Source organism: Protopterus annectens, chromosome 8.part0 (genome assembly GCF_019279795.1).
Source record: "Protopterus annectens isolate FY-2018-M chromosome 8.part0, PAN1.0, whole genome shotgun sequence".
Taxonomy (NCBI): Eukaryota; Metazoa; Chordata; order Ceratodontiformes; family Protopteridae; genus Protopterus; species Protopterus annectens.
Window position 1 is genome coordinate 625,846,471 of NC_056741.1, and position 15,822 is coordinate 625,862,292.

Here is a 15,822-nt window from a genome sequence, read left to right on the forward strand (position 1 = left end):
TTCTCTTACGGGTTGTGTCTTGGAAAAATTGCAAGTTAGCATAGGTGAATGTGTCTTTAAGTATGGTACTTTGGAGCCTCAGGGACTCAACAAAGAATGTAATTGGAAGTATGTAATTTGAATTGTATGCTTAATTGATTAATTGTTTTGTGCAATATGCTGTATATAAGCAAACAGTATTTTGTAGTGTTTTTACTCCTGGAAGGCTGTGTAGCCGAGGCGTGTTTCATTAAATTTGCTTCCTTCTTGGATCGCTGGTCTTGGTGGTATTTTATTATTTTATTTATTTATTTATTTATTTTTTAAGTTATATTTGCAATTACCTTTCTGGTATCTGTTTTTAGTCCTTTTTTAAACAAAACAACCTCTTGACCTTCCTCAGCTGTTTTTTCTTGGCTGTAGTTTTCTTAGGCCTTGCTTTCCCCTTGAGCCCATTTAACTTGAAGGGTTCTTCTCTTTCCCTCTTTCTGTTGGAGTAACCATTTAAGTTAGAGCCTCTCCTATTGGGGAAGTTGCCTTTTGGGCTCTCACCCTTTTTCCAAAAAAAAAAAAAAAAAAAAAAGTACCCTTATTTGTGGTAGTGTAGTTCTGTTTTTAACCGTCACAGCCTTGTTTTTGCAGTTTGTGTTTTCTGGTACCCAGCATGTCTAAAGAGTCTGAAGCCCTCTGGCTTTAAGAAGTGCGACTCGTGTTGCCAAAAAAATGTCCCTTGCGGACAGGCACATGAGTTGTTTACTGTTCAAGGGCTGTTCACCTGCAGAACTCGTGCTCTATCTGCCATGCTTTCAGTTCCAGAGTCCTGCAGGAGAGAAACTGATTTTGCATGGCCTCCTTAAGAACCCTGAGGATCCCCTCATGATCCCCTCATCTCTGGTTCCTCAGCCAGCTAAACAGTCCGAAAAAGACCCTAAATCATCCTAATCAGTTGCAGTTTCGGAACAACCTAAACCTACTGTGAAATCTTCAGCTCTGTCTGTTCCCAGTGTTGGCTCTGACAAAGTTGTGTGTCCGGCGGCTCCATCAGTATGTTCGGAGCCAGTCCGGGCCCATAAAAGAACCAGGCCTCCCTCTTTGGAGCCGGTGTACTCTGCTGCACAGTCTCCTTTGTTTCATTCTGGGGCAGGCAGTCAGTGGTCCTCTTCCCACTCCAGGCTTTTGGATCATTATGTGGGAGAGTGGTCAATAGGCTCCTGAAGTCACAGGCACTTGCCAAATTGCTATTGAGCCCAGCCCATAAGGAATTTGCTTCTTCAGCCCATTCAACTTCTCTATCGGTTCGCTTGAGCTCGAAGCTGGAGTGCATGGATGTCATGGTGGTGGAACAGTCTGCTCAGGTTACTTCTCCTTTATCGGTTCTGACTCCTGCTCCAATCTCCTCGATGTCTCAGTCCATCGAGGGATCTGGGTGCCGAAGCACGCTCATCTGCTCTGAAGGGGACAAGTGGCATTGGACCCTTGTCTTCTGACCCTGCTCTCCGTCTTGGAGCTTCAGTGCAGGTGAGCTCTGCTCCCACATGAGCCTTGGAGCCATCGCTCAGTTCACAGGAGATCTCTGGGCTCTTCGGAGCCAGATGCTCCTTCGGCTCAGGACAGTGGTGCCTTCTAGGTGAGCATGTCGTCTCCTGAGACCCCTCCACCCTCGGCTCATTGGATCCTTCTCCCTCTGTGCCTGCCTTTGACCCTCCTCCTTCCTCCAAGTGTAAGGGAACTTATGCCCCAGGACCCCCATTGGGCGACCCCACTTCTGAACCCTCCCTTGTGCATTGAGGAGGTCCCTCAGAAGAAAAAATGTAAGAGGAAGCATTTGGACTCCCCTGAGTCCATCACTTCAGACAGACTTGGATGAATCTGAAGGATCCCCATGGTCCCCCTTTGAGAAAGTCTACTTGGACGCTTTTGGTTTCTGACCCTCCACCTCTTGGGTGTCTCAGCCTTTTGATCCACTTTTGTCTGTAGCGAGTCTGAAAGTGTGGAGCGCTGTAGAGACCATGGAATCGGTTCCACAGAGACCAAATAAATTTATAACTGCACCCGAAGACGAGTACTACCTTTCTAAAGGGGTTCTTGTTGATGCTGTGGTGGTGGCAGCAGCCATGAAGAAGGAACTGGCGGAAACTTCATCTGTCCATCCGCCGAACAAGGAGGCCCATATGATGGACTGGCATGGGAAGCGTATGTTCTCCAGCGACCTTTACTCTTGGCTCGCTGAATTATTTGTCACATTTCACGCAACTTCAGAGGGATTTCCTAAAGGAGTTGGGAGATACCCTGCAGGATCCTACAGCTGAGGGAGTTGCGAAAAGGGCAGCTTCCCAGCTTGCAGCCTTGACTTCAGTGGCCAACTCCTCCATGAGGCTCATTTCTTATGCTGTAGATGGAGCGAATAGGGCAGCATGTACCAGAGTTGCTTTGTGGAGACTCTCCTGGATGCGCCTTTGTCAATTTGCGGAACCTTTCAAGTCCTCCTTTACCAATACCCCTTTGATGGCTCATCCTTGTTTGGGCCTCTGGTAAGACTCGCCAAGTGTGAAAAGAATGGCAAGACTCTCTGCCGTAGGAGTCCATTTTTCCACTTCATCTAGACCCTACCCTAAAGGTCAGAAGAGTTGGAAAATGTGGTTTCGAAAATCTCTGGGAGCTTCGCCTGACACACGTGGAGAATTTTCCCTCAGAGGTAGAGGGGAAACAATAACTGAAGACGCCGTCCTCATGGCAGGGTGAGTCCACAACAGCAGGGCGACAGATACATTCTCTGCTAGGCCCTCCCAGCACTCCTGAAGGGAGGACAGACTGCCTCTGGAGGTAGTCGGGTGCAGACTATCATTGTATCAAACAGCCTGGAAAACAATTAAGAAAGATGCATGGGTACTGTCAGTAATATCCAGGGGTTACTAAATTCCCTTTTCCCATTTTACCCCCCTTAAGAACAAAACACTCAATCCCAGATGTTCCACCCAGTCTTTGGGATCAAGCAATCCAAGAAGTACAAAGATTGCTAGGAAAAAGAGCCATCCAAGAAGTCCCTGCAGACCAAATCGAATCTGCAACTTACTCCACGTTCTTTTTAGTTCCAAAAAAGACTGGGGACAGAGACTCATCTTGGATCTCGGCAAGCTAAACAAATCAGTAAAAAAAAAAAAAAAAATAGAAGTTCCAGATGGTAACACTGCTGTCCATTCTTCCCTTTTGAGTCAGGACAGTTGGATGTGCTGCATCGATCTCCACGATGAGTACTTCCACATAAAAATGGACAGACGATCCAGGAGATTCCTACGCTTCCGGCTAGGAGCCAGTCATTCAGTTCAGAGCTCTGCCCTTGTCTCACCACAGCCCCCAGGGTGTTCACCAAGTGTATGGCGGTGGTCACGGCTGACCTGAGACATCTAGGATTCCCGGTGTTTCCGTATCTAGACGACTGGCTCTTCGCTGCTACCACCGAGCATCAACTGATCAAAGCATGGGACTACACAATTCAAACCTGCTCCCAGCGAGGCATCACCATAAACTACAAAGTCTGCCTTTTTGCCTTGTCAGTCTACCTTCATAGGGGTAGACCTAGATACAAGAGCCATGATAGCAAAGCTGCCTCAAGACAGGGCATCAACCATTCGTCAGCAAGTTTCATTCCTCATGAAAAAGACAGTTTTCAGAGAGGTATTGAAGGTCTTGGGCTCAATGGCTGCAGCAATTACTCTAGTCCCTATGGCTCACTTCCACATGAGAATTCTGCAGTGGCTTCTTTTCGCTCAGTGATTGTTCCAGGATCTACCAATGTCACATTATCTCTTTCACGGACTTCTGCAAAGAGGACTTGGTATGGCAGCTTGTCTCCCCCCAGGTGACTCTGGGCCGGACCCTTTCTAGACCCCCATTCAGTAACCACAGTGACCACAGACACCTCCCAAATATAGAGCAGGGGGCATTATCTGGGACACTGTCCGAGGAATGTGACAACCACACTAGTACCACTTGCACATCAATGTTCTAGAGAGGAGAGCAGTGCTTCTGATGTTGCAAGCACTTCAAGACTCTCTACCTACCGGAATGTTTGCAGTTCAGATGGACAATGTCAGTGGTATGGTACATCAACAAACTGGCCAGGACCAGATCTTACCCCTTGTGTCAGGAGGCCCTTCGAGTATGGCAATGGGTGATATCTTCCCAACGTTTTCTGATTGTGATGCACATTCCTGGGAAATCCAACGTGATAGCGAACAGGCTGAGCAGGGCTATCCTTATGTCTCACGAGTGGTCCCTGAAACAAGAAGTTGCAGAATTGATTTTTTGCAAATGGGGCCAGACATGCTGCGATCTTTCTACCGCTCCTCAATAAATGCAGCAGCTATTTCGCCTTAGTCCCCCCACCAGGACAGTCACCCAGGGATGCACTTGTTCATGATTGGACTACTTTATGCCTTTCCACCTTTTCCTCTGATCCCAGATGTACTTCAAAGCAAAGTCACTGGGTTGCAAACTCATCCTCCTTGCTGGCCTGGTCAGATATGGTTCCCGTTTCTCCATATCCAAGTGGAGCATTGGATACTGGACCCAGTTGTGTACCTCTTGATGCATCAGTCGAGCGTGCACCCTCCCTCCCTCCAAACTATCAAGCTAATTGCTTGGTTTTGCCACTTGCATTTTTGACCAGGCTCCGCAACATTTCCCTGGCAGTACAGCACATACTGGTGTCCTCTCACAAGCCCACTACCAGAAAGATTTACACTAGCAAATGGAAGAGGTTCTCTTATTGGGCAAAGAATAATATTGATCCCTTCACTGCTCCTGTTTCCAAGATTCTTCATTTCCTTGGTGAAACGTTCGAACGAGGGGCAGCTGCAGCTCCCATTAGGGTCCAACTGGCTGCCATCTCCAATTTTCATGTGGAAGAGTTGGGCTCAACATCATGTCCCATAAGCCGTGCAAAGCATTCTTATGAGGTACAACACTTTTACAGCCCCCGGGGCCTAAACTTTGTTTTAGCCTCTCTGGTTCTTCCACCCTTTGAACCAGCAACGTCTTGTCCCCTGAAATTTCTGTCTTGGAAAATGGTTTTCTTGATTGCAATCACCTCGGCTAGACCCATTTCTGAATTACACACCTTATCTATTCACCCTCTGTATCTCATGTTCCACAAAGATCGTTTCTCTTAGAACCAATCCCTCCTTCCTGCCAAAGGTGTTTTCAGGGTATAATTTAAATCAGTCCATCGAGCTTCCTGTATTCTTCCCAAATTATTGCAACAAGACAAGAGTATAGACTACACAAATTGGATGTTCATAGACAATTACGCTTTTATTTACACAGGACCAAGGGCTTTAGAATATCAGATCAATTGTTTGAATCCTTTGAAACTGGAGAACCTTTACTGTCAAAAGTGACCTTCTCAAAGTGGCTGTCTGATACAATTACCTATACTTATGATCTCTGTAACAAGAAGCTTCCAGTTAAGGCCAGGGGACACTAAACCAGGGCCTTGGTTACCTCTGTTGCCTTTCAAGCCAAATTACCTTTAGATTCAATCTGTGCAGCCGTAACATGGGCAAATCATATCTTTATCACTCATTACAAAGTGGGTGTGGTCTCCCGGAACAGGACATTCTTTGGTTCCACGGTCCTGTGGTCATCTGGAACAGGGCATTCTTGGGTAGCTCACTGGAATATACTCTTCAGGACAGTGGAACCAAAGAACCAGGTGCTGGGGACATGGTTCCAACCAGCAAGAGCAAAGGCGAGATGGGGATAACATAACAAAAGTTATGTACCTACCATAACGTTCCATGTTTGTTGTCCTTCATTTAGTCTTCCTTCCTTGCGTCCCCCCCTCCTTCCCCCTTCCTGGAGGATCGACAGGAATTTCTTCATTGGTTACACTGGCTGAGTTTCCTGTTGACATACCAGGTTAGTTGACCAAGCTTTGTTCCTTTTTCCTCAATTTTACATGTGGATTGTCCCTGTATACACAAATTTTCCTTTTGTGTAAGAGCTAGGTAGAAATTTGCGTTTTGCTTTTATGGTGTAGTCTGGGCTATTACAAACGAGATCTGGGTAGCTACCGCTAGGCATGTTGGGATGGGGAATTAGCTTTGAGCCAGTATAAGTTCTCGAGCTGTAGTAAAATGGGCGAGTCCCGAACCCAACCAGTAAGAAGGAAGGCAAGATGAAGGACAACAAACCTGGAACGTTATGGTAGGTACACAACTTCTTTTTCAATTCCTTGTAGTTATCCACTGCTTTTCTATATTCGTTGCTCTGTAGGGAATGTTTAGTCTACCAACTCATTACACTTGCAAAACTTATGTCCCCAATTACTTTTCACCATCAGAGGTCCATTATGTGCATTCTACCGGAGGGGTAGAAAACTGACACTTCCAAGCAGAAATCTTTATTCTTCTAAACTTTGCATGTTTGGGAGACATGCATATGTCCTCGCATCGTTTCCTTGTGAATTGGTTAATCTCTCTCCTATCTTTATTATCTTCCTCTGATTCCTGTAGTTATTGTGCAGTATTTTATATGCTGTACCAATTATCCCTTTTTTTTTTTTTTTTTTTTTAACAGCCGCTCCTGTACCAGATTCAACTAAAAACTCCACCAGAGCAGGTTTTTCCTTTGTTTCCCCTATCCCTTTCTCTTTGCCTGCATCAATCAATCCCTGATAGGAAAGGCAGTCTCTAGCCTGCGGTCAAAACGTCTTCTTAGCCTCTTCCCATTTTCTTACCTTTCCCTCTGAAGTTATTTGCTCCCAATACCTTGGTTCATTTCCTAGTTTTCTCCAGTAAATTCAACACCCCTCTTGCCCATTCTCTGCACCCCTAATTGCAGGCATCCCTGTTGACAAAATCTCTTTTCTCCATGTTCATGTTGGCTGTTTTTAAAATACTTTCTGCTGCTTTGAGTACAATATTCTGTGTGGCTGTTCTTAAGGATTTGCATCCAAAATCCCAGTCTCCTTATTTGTTGAATTTTCCCCTACATTATTCCTTTCCACTTTGTTACATATATGAGCTTCAACTGTGTAACTCAAAAAAAAAAAAAAAAAAAAAAAAATTGCCTTTTATCATGTAATCATAAACCACCTTGTCAGATTGGAAGGACAGCTTGGCCCACTTGACCCTTGCCCTCTTCCCCTCCCAGATAAAACCATTCAACTCTTTTTATTACTGTCCACAACATATCATTTTGGTTGATAAAAATGACTAACCTATATATAAAACTAAAGGGACTAAAAACATTTTCACTGCTTGTTTTTGCTATCCATAAACAAGAGCTTCCAGTTTTCAGTGTTTTAGTCTCTTCCCACATATCCTTATTTGCCATAACATTTTTAATCCATACCTCCAAAAACTTCATTTTATCCTGCCTCCGTAAATGTGGCTGTTGCTGAACCAGTTCATGTGTGGGTGCATAATTTACAGCTATAGCCTTTGTTTTATCTTCATTGATTTTATACATCTCCAAATGATCCATAGCACTGAGATGTCCTTTTCCTGTTTCATCAGGCACAAAATATTGTTTGCAAAAAGCATCTTCTCTTGATTACCATACTAATTGTATCCTTGCATTTCTGAGTCCCTTATTTTCTTTATTTGGTTTATACTTAGAACCATTGAGAAAGGAGGGAAGAGGACACCCCTGCCTGGTTCCTCTTTTCAAACCCCACTTGTTGGAAAGGAACCTTCCCACTAACTTTTGCCTCAGATCCCTTTAATATCTTCCTAATTAATCTTATTGTAGCAGGGGAATGCAGATGCTTCCATTTCTGCACTCCTAAAATCCCAGCTTACTCTGAATGCTTTTACTGCATCAAGACCCACCAGTAACAGTGGTATTTTTGCAAGACCTTTTTGTTTACAGAAGGTGAAACAGCAGTGAAGACTCAGTTTATGGTGACTTCAGATGTGAAATCACTATTTACAGCAAAACTCCATTTAGAAGGGTTTCAGGTGGTTAGAAGGGTCTGATTTCGTGTACTGGCAACTAAACAGATTTCATCTACTATCTTTTGGAACTAGTGCTCGAATGTGTTTGATAATATTTACTGTAGGCAAACCTCTGGTGTAGCTATGGGCACATCCGCCAATTTGGTTATGACCTGCTGGGAGGAGGAACACCTACTAGGTTCACAGCTTGGAAGGGAAATTGTTTCCTTTTATCGTAGATTTGACTACTACCTTTTCCTGCTTTGGCGGGGAACAAGAGAGCAAATTAAGTGCCTTTGAATTTTTAGAATTTGTTTACGATTTCAGATTCCAGCTTTGATTTTTTTTTTTTTTTTTTGGATGCCCAGATTATTAGGGACGATACAGGCATCTTGTATACTCTATCGCCCAACTTATTTATGTCATGAAAGCATGCAACCTAAGCATGTCTTTAAAAATATTTTGAAGGGACAAACATTAAGGAACAGCAGGCTCACTACTCGTGATAGTGAACTAGGAGAGGTTAGATTTTAAGGAGTTTTTAATAAGAGACTATAAGGAAGTGGACATTATATTAGTATATGATGAAGTTAAAAGGGGCAGGAATAGCCTGGGACACTACCCCATACATGTAATAGTAAGAAGGATAGCCTAAGTAAAGGGATACCATTTTCACTTGCCTATTTTACAAATGATTGGGGTATTAGGAATAATACGGAAGTACTGGCATGTATTACAAGTGGAACCACCTATAGCCCAGGAAGTGGGGCCCAGTCCACTTTTGGTTTAAAGAATAAACAGTCTTTAAAACGTAAACTTTGTTATCCCAGAATGGTGGAGAGACATTAGATAATACAGGGGAAGTTGGCACAAGGAAGTGTGGAGCTTGCTCTTTGTCATTTAGTCAACGAGTCAACAATATTTGTACATCCACACACTGGCAGAACATATGAAGTTAGGGCAAAGGCTGACTAATACAAAGCACTTAGTGTATGTTGCCCTTTGCGCAGTCTGTAAACAGTTTTACATGGGTAAAACAAATAGGTGTTTAGGGGAGAGAATGAGACCATCTGTACTGTGCACGTAGGGGTTTAGCCTACAGTGCCATTGCTAAACACATGATTGAGAAAGGAGAGAAACATATTTTTATGTTCTCAGTGTTACAAGTTGTACCCCCTAGTGTTAGGAGAGGGTAATGACCAATGCTACAGAACAGGCAGAGCTGAGATGGATATTTAGACTGAGAGCACATCAAGACTATGGGTTAAATGATTATATTTCTATACAACCAGACTTAAAATCCAGAAGACTGAAGGAATAAGTTTAAAAAGTTTTAAATGGTGTAGAATGTTATTGTATTGCATGTTTTCTATGATGTAAAGAGAGGTTTGTAAAAATAGTTTTGAAAATAGACCGCTAATGACTTTCTTCTTGGTCTTTGAATTGTCCTAGTATCAAGTAATTAACGAGCAACCATAATTGTCTGTGTGTCTGTTGGTTGGGGTGGCCCAGGGGAATATATTATCTTTGTATTTAATTCATGGTGTTTTAGTAGAGTATGATCTGAAGAAGCAAAAGTGGTTTTATGAAAGCGCTCATTCTTTTTTATTAAAGTCTTGGCTTGTTTTATCCCCTCGCTGTGTTTCTGCTGCGGTTTTTGTTTTTTCCATTGAATTTTTAGAACTGAGCAGTTCATTGCAGAGGATTTACTTTTTCTTTTTGGCAACTTAAGACTGATGGATTGATTTCCTTTGTGTTGACCTTTTTCCATTTGTTAAAGTACACCCACTGTTAAAAGGGATGTTCTTCGTCTCACATTGCTGCAGTCATGACCTGTGGGTAGTCCGCTGTCCTCGGTCGGCCCGAATACCAAAGAGTTAGGCTGGCGTCGGTCATGGGCGCCCGGAACTGACGTCAGTACGTAGTAGTACTTAAGCGCACGACCGACGCCATATCCTCAGTCTTTCTTGCCGCGTGGTCCGAAGCAATTTTGCAAGTGCCGTTCGGCGTTCTGAAATTCAGTTTTCGAGTTTCAGACCGAAGACCAAGTTGGGCTAAGTACCCCGTTGGGGAAAATTTTTGTCTTTTCTTGCCTCTGTTAATCCGGATGTCAGAAAAGCAAAAAGATAAATCTTTAAGGTCTAAACCGGATGAGTCGTCCGTTGCGGATGCCGGTTCTATGGAATCTACGGTTGAATCTGTGGATCCAGCCGAGGTCTCGGCTGAATCCCAGGGGGACCCTTTACTTTTACAGGAGTTGGCTTCTCAGGAGTTAGGTCAGGCCGGGGGTGCTTCTCAAGTTTCTGTGGTTCCATCCTTACAAAAGGTTATTAGGCCTTCTACTTCAGTCACTAAAGGCCCTGCTAAGGCTAGACCTGGTATTTCTGGTACGGGCCACAGCCCTAGTTCTTCGGGCTCTGTTCCTAAAAAACATATGTTGAAAATGGCAGAGGATTTGATTACTTTGATCAGGGGTTCTATGCCCCCTCCAGAGAAGAGGCCTAGGGTGGAGACAGATTCTGAGGGAATGGAGCATTCCTCAGATTACTCTGAGTCCTCAGCTGAGGATTTTCAGGATTTTCCTCCCTATTCTGATTCGGATGCAGAGGATTCCTGTCCTTCTGCTTCACCTCCGGAGGATTTTTCCTTTTCTGAAACCTTGCATTCCATGAGGGAGCATTTCAAGTGGGAAGGTCAGGATTTTTCAGATTCTCGTAAGAGGCTTAGGGAATTTTTGTTTTTGCCACAACATAGACCTTTGGCTATTCCCCCTGTTTTAGATGTTGTTCTGGATGTTTTTTCTGAAGCTTCCCTTAATCCTGATTCTTTACCCCCTGCCCCTGTCAAGCCAGACAGGTATTACAGAGTTCCAGAGGCACATAAATATTTGTATAAGAGTCCTAGAGCTGACCCGGAAACTATTATACAAGGGCCTAAGGGTGTCAGGGCTTCTGTGATTAAGAATCCAGTTCCTTTGGATAAAGATTCTAGAGCATTGGATAGGTGGGGTAAAAAAGTGTACACCTCTTCTACGTTAGCTATGAGGGCTTTAAATTGCCAATTTCATATGCTGAAGTATCAGAACTTTCTGTTAGGGCAATTGAAATCTAAGGTAGATGCTTTATCTGAGGGTATAGAGTGTAAGGAATTGCAGGACTTGGTTCATGCTTCAGATCAAGTTGGTAAACATTCCTTGCAGTGTGGCTTCGATGCCCTTCAGGCTTCTTCCAGGGTGGCTGCTACTGGTTCAGTTATTCGTAGACATGCCTGGCTTAAGGATCAAAATTTGTCCGAGCATGTTAAAGCTCGGATTTTGGATGCTCCTCTTCAATCTGAAGTTCTTTTTGATTCCCCTGTGGAGTCAGTTTTGAAAAAGATGGAAGACAAAGCTAAGTCTATGCAGACAGTTAAGGAATTTTTGCAAGTGCAGCCCCCTAAGTTTAGCAGGAATTGGCCTGCAAGGGGATGGTCTTATCCTTCTTCGGATTTTCAGTCTAAGGGCAGGTCTAGACGTGGTAGGGGCAGGGCTCACACTCTGGGTTCTTTCAGACCTAGGACTTGGAGTTCTCCTGCACAATCTTCTGGTGAGGGCAGGGGTCAGCCTTTTCGTAAACAGACCCAATGACCTGTATCTCCAGCTGCCAGATCCTTCCTTTCTGGCAGCTCCTCTAGGAGGAAAGTTGGCACTTTTCAAACAAAATTGGCATTTGGTCACCCAGGACAAATGGGTGTTGGACATAATAAATCAAGGCTACAAGTTTTATTTTCACACTTTTCCTCCTTTCAAAGGCATGCCAGATGTACCTCCTCAACAAAGGCTGGAGGCTCAGGAACAAATTTCTTTGCTTTTACAGATGGGGGCAATCCAGGTGGTACCTCCGTCAGAAGAAGGCCTAGGGTTTTATTCTCGTCTATTCCTAGTGCCAAAGAAAGGAAACACTTGGAGGCCAATTCTGGATTTGTCCATTCTCAATACATACCTAGACATTCCAAAGTTCAAGATGTTAACATTACAGCAACTTCTGCCTCTGCTAGGCAAAGATCACTGGATGGTAACTCTGGATCTCAGAGGCCTATCTTCACATTCCTATCAGGCCCAGCTGCAGGAGATCCCTGCGTTTTCGGGCTGGTACTTCTCATTATCAGTTCTCTGCATTGCCCTTTGGTTTATCTACTGCACCCAGGGTGTTCACAAAGGTTCTGGCTCCTGTAATAGCTTTCTTAAGACTGAGGGGAATACAAATTTATCCTTATCTGGACGATTGCCTGATTCTTGCTCAAGACAAAGACAAGTTACTTCAACAGCTACAGTATGTAATGGCAGTTTTAAGGTGCCTAGGGTATTCTGTGAACGAAACAAAGTCCAGTCTAGTACCCTCTCAGGACATGTGCTTTCTGGGTGTGAGACTGAATACAGCCTCTCAGATGGCTTTTCTGACCCCGGACAAACAAAGAACTCTTTACCTATACTTCCAGCAATTATCAGTACTGTCCAGGCTGACTGCAAGGACAGTCCTTCAAGCCTTGGGGTTCATGGCATCTTGTATTCTGGTACTTCCCAATGCCAAACTGCATATGAGGAAGCTACAATGGTATCTCAAAAGTGTATGGACTCAACACTGCCATGATTTGGACACTGTCATTCAGATAATACCTTGCATCCAGAAGGAATTCTTGTGGTGGGCACAGGAATGTCACCTAAACAAGGGACTCTCTGTGACCCGACCAGAGGCGAGTCAGATCTTAATGACGGATGCCTCAGACCTGGCTTGGGGAGCACACTTCAATGGGAAATGGATTCAAGACACGTGGCCTCCCAAACTACAGCATTTGCATATCAACATGAAGGAGATGTTAGCAGTTTAGTTTGCCCTGATGGCTTTCAAGGGCCTACTTCAACCAGGACAGGTGTTGATACAAACAGACAACACTACAGTCATGTGGTACATCAACAAGCAGGGGGGGGACCCATTCTTACCCTCTTTGCAGACAAGCTATGATATTGTGGGAGACTGCTCTGGGTTTGCACATCACTCTTCAAGCATGGTTTCTGCCAGGAGCACAGAACTCCCTAGCAGATGTATTGAGCAGACAAATTGTGGATCCCCACGAGTGGAAATTGGATCCTCAGGTATTTCAACAGTTGACAGTGGCTTGGGGAACTCCAGACATAGATCTGTTCGCTTCTCCTCTAAATTTCCAACTACCAAAATTTTGCACAAGGGTATTTCACCCAAAAGCTTGGAAAGTGGATGCTCTATCTTTCAGTTGGAACAACCTTCACGTCTATGCTTTTCCTCCTCTGCCTCTCCTTACCAAGGTACTCTTGAAAGTCAGGCGGGACAAGCCTTGCATGATTTTAATAGCACCAGATTGGCCACGACAGCACTGGTATCCTCTGTTGAGGAGTTTAATTCAGGAGCCTCCTTGGCCTTTGCCACAGCTTCCTCACTTGTTGTCCCAGTCAAGCAGTCATTTGCTCAATGTCAGGGTGCAGTCCCTGCATCTAACGGCCTGGCATATTCTGTTTTAGAGCCTGTGGGTTCTCAGCTTCCTCAACAGGTTTTAGATGTCATTTTGGAAGCTAGGCGGCCCAGCACTAGAAAAGTTTATGCTGATAAATGGAAGAGATTTTTTCTTTGGAGCACAACAAAGGACTTTGATGTCTCTGTACCTAATATGAGTTTTACACTGCAGTAACCTTACTGAATTACTAGACAAGGGTTTGTCATTTTCCTCTGTGAAGGTTCATGCTGCAGCCATTTCTGCTCACTATGATTGTGACCCTCCTTTATTTTCTCACCCTTTGTTTAAGCAATTTCTTAGAGGGGCAAAAAATATAAGACCCCCACGTAGAGCTCCTACTCCTTCCTGGGATCTCAATTTTGTGTTGGAGAAGCTTACTTTGCCTCCTTTTGAACCTGCAGCTGCGTCTGAATTGAAGTTTTTGTCTTGGAAGACTGCCTTTTTGTTGGCCATCACTTCTGCTAGAAGGGTATCTGAATTGCAGGCTCTCATGGCAGTTGAACCCTTTCTGATATTCCATAAGGATAGAGTTTCTTTGCATACTAACCCTACTTTCATGCCAAAAGTGATTTCTAATGTGGCCTTGAACCAGTCTATCCATTTGCCTACCTTTTATGCTGATCCCCAAAATAAGGGGGAAAAAATCTTGCATTCTTTGGATATACACAGGCAGTTACGTTACTATTTGAGCAGAACTAAGGAGTTCAGACAGACTCAACAGTTATTTGTTTCTTTTGCTTTGGGTTCACAAGGGAAAGCTGTTTCAAAGCAGACTATTTCAAAGTGGATTGGTAATTGTATTGCTTTTTGTTATTCTCATCATGGGAAGAATGTTCCTGCTGGGATTAGACCTCATTCCACTAGGGCTACTGCCACTTCTACTGCTTTTTTGAGGGGTGTAGCTACTAAGGATATTTTGGAAGCAGCTACTTGGAGTTCAGTTCATACTTTTACTAAGAATTACCATCTCCCTCTTTACTCCAAGTCCAGGGCTGGGTTTGCCACTGCAGTCTTACAGGGCATGTTAGCAGCCCCTAATGCTTTTTAGTTTGCCAGCCTCCCTTTTCCTTTGCTTTGGGATTCTACCCACAGGTTATGACTGCAGCAATGTGAGACGAAGAACATAGTACAGTTTTGTACCTACCATAAATGTAGATGTTCGAGGATCCACATTGCTGCAGTCCTATTTTCCCTCCCTCCTTCCCCTCTTTGGTTTGGGGTTGTTGTTGTTGTTATTGTTCCTTGGGGATAATTGTTATTTTCTCCTTTGTGGCTCTGGCCTTTTCTTTTTAAGGCCTTCTGACATCTGGGGCAAGAAAGGCTGAGGATATGGCGTCGGTCATGCGCTTAAGTACTACTACGTACTGACGTCAGTTCCGGGCGCCCATGACCGACGCCAGCCTAACTCTTTGGTATTCGGGCCGACCGAGGACAGCGGACTACCCACAGGTTATGACTGCAGCAATGTGGATCCTCTAACATCTACATTTATGGTAGGTACAAAACTGTACTTTTTTTGTTTTAAAACTATTCCCGTGGACTAATGATTGAGTATCTCTAGACAAAAAAAAATTGTAACTCAGCTGAATAAGGATTTTAGATTTTTTTCTCATGCAATACTAACTTGTATAGTGTTGAGTAAATTTAGTTTGCTTGTGTGTGTGTGTGTGTGTGTGTGTGTGTGTGTATATATATATATGTATGTATGTATATATATGTGTGTGTGTGTGTGTGTGTGTGTGTGTGTGTGTGTGTGTGTGTGTATATATATATATATATATATATATATATATATATATATATATATATATATATATATATATATATATATATGTGTATGTGTGTGTATATATATATATATATATATATATATATATATATATATATATATATAAATATATAAATATAAAAAATCTCCACTGTTAAACTGTGTTCTAACTGGAGTGCTCTCAAATCTGGAAATGTATCGCTGATCAGTTTAATTCTTGGCAATTTAAGTTTCCAGCATTGTCTTAATTTTTGCCTGACTGAATTATTTTATATATTTGCTGACGTTTTTTGTTTCTGATCTGTTCTGAAACTGGCTTCCTCCCTCCTACCCTATTCCTGTGGTGTTTGTTATACTTGGTGGCTTTGCAGTTGCCTCCCCTACTGTAAATTTCATCTAGGACACTCCTCCCAGTCTCGTGTTCATTCTACCTAATACAGAGAACATTTGAGAAGGCCAACCTACTTAAGTTCTTAACCTTGAATTATCTTCTGCTTCTCCTTCCTCCCCTTGCACTTCACTAACAAAAACAAAATCTCCTTGTGTTCTGACCGAGTGGGTTTCTCAGCTGATATGTATGTATTTTTTGGCACTTTCTAACTGTTCAGA

The 15,822-nt window shown here is 43.5% G+C and overlaps 1 protein-coding gene across 1 annotated transcript in view; it reads left to right on the top strand.

The window, feature by feature from the left end:
• BCAP31 (B cell receptor associated protein 31) overlaps positions 1-15,822 on the top strand; it is a 360,261-nt gene that overhangs the window by 205,185 nt on the left and 139,254 nt on the right. Inside the window, exons 8-10 of the mRNA XM_044079292.1 lie at positions 4,343-4,355; positions 5,988-5,999; positions 15,078-15,108. Coding sequence (XP_043935227.1) covers positions 4,343-4,355; positions 5,988-5,999; positions 15,078-15,108 — 56 coding nt within the window. The remainder of the gene's footprint in view (positions 1-4,342; positions 4,356-5,987; positions 6,000-15,077; positions 15,109-15,822) is intronic.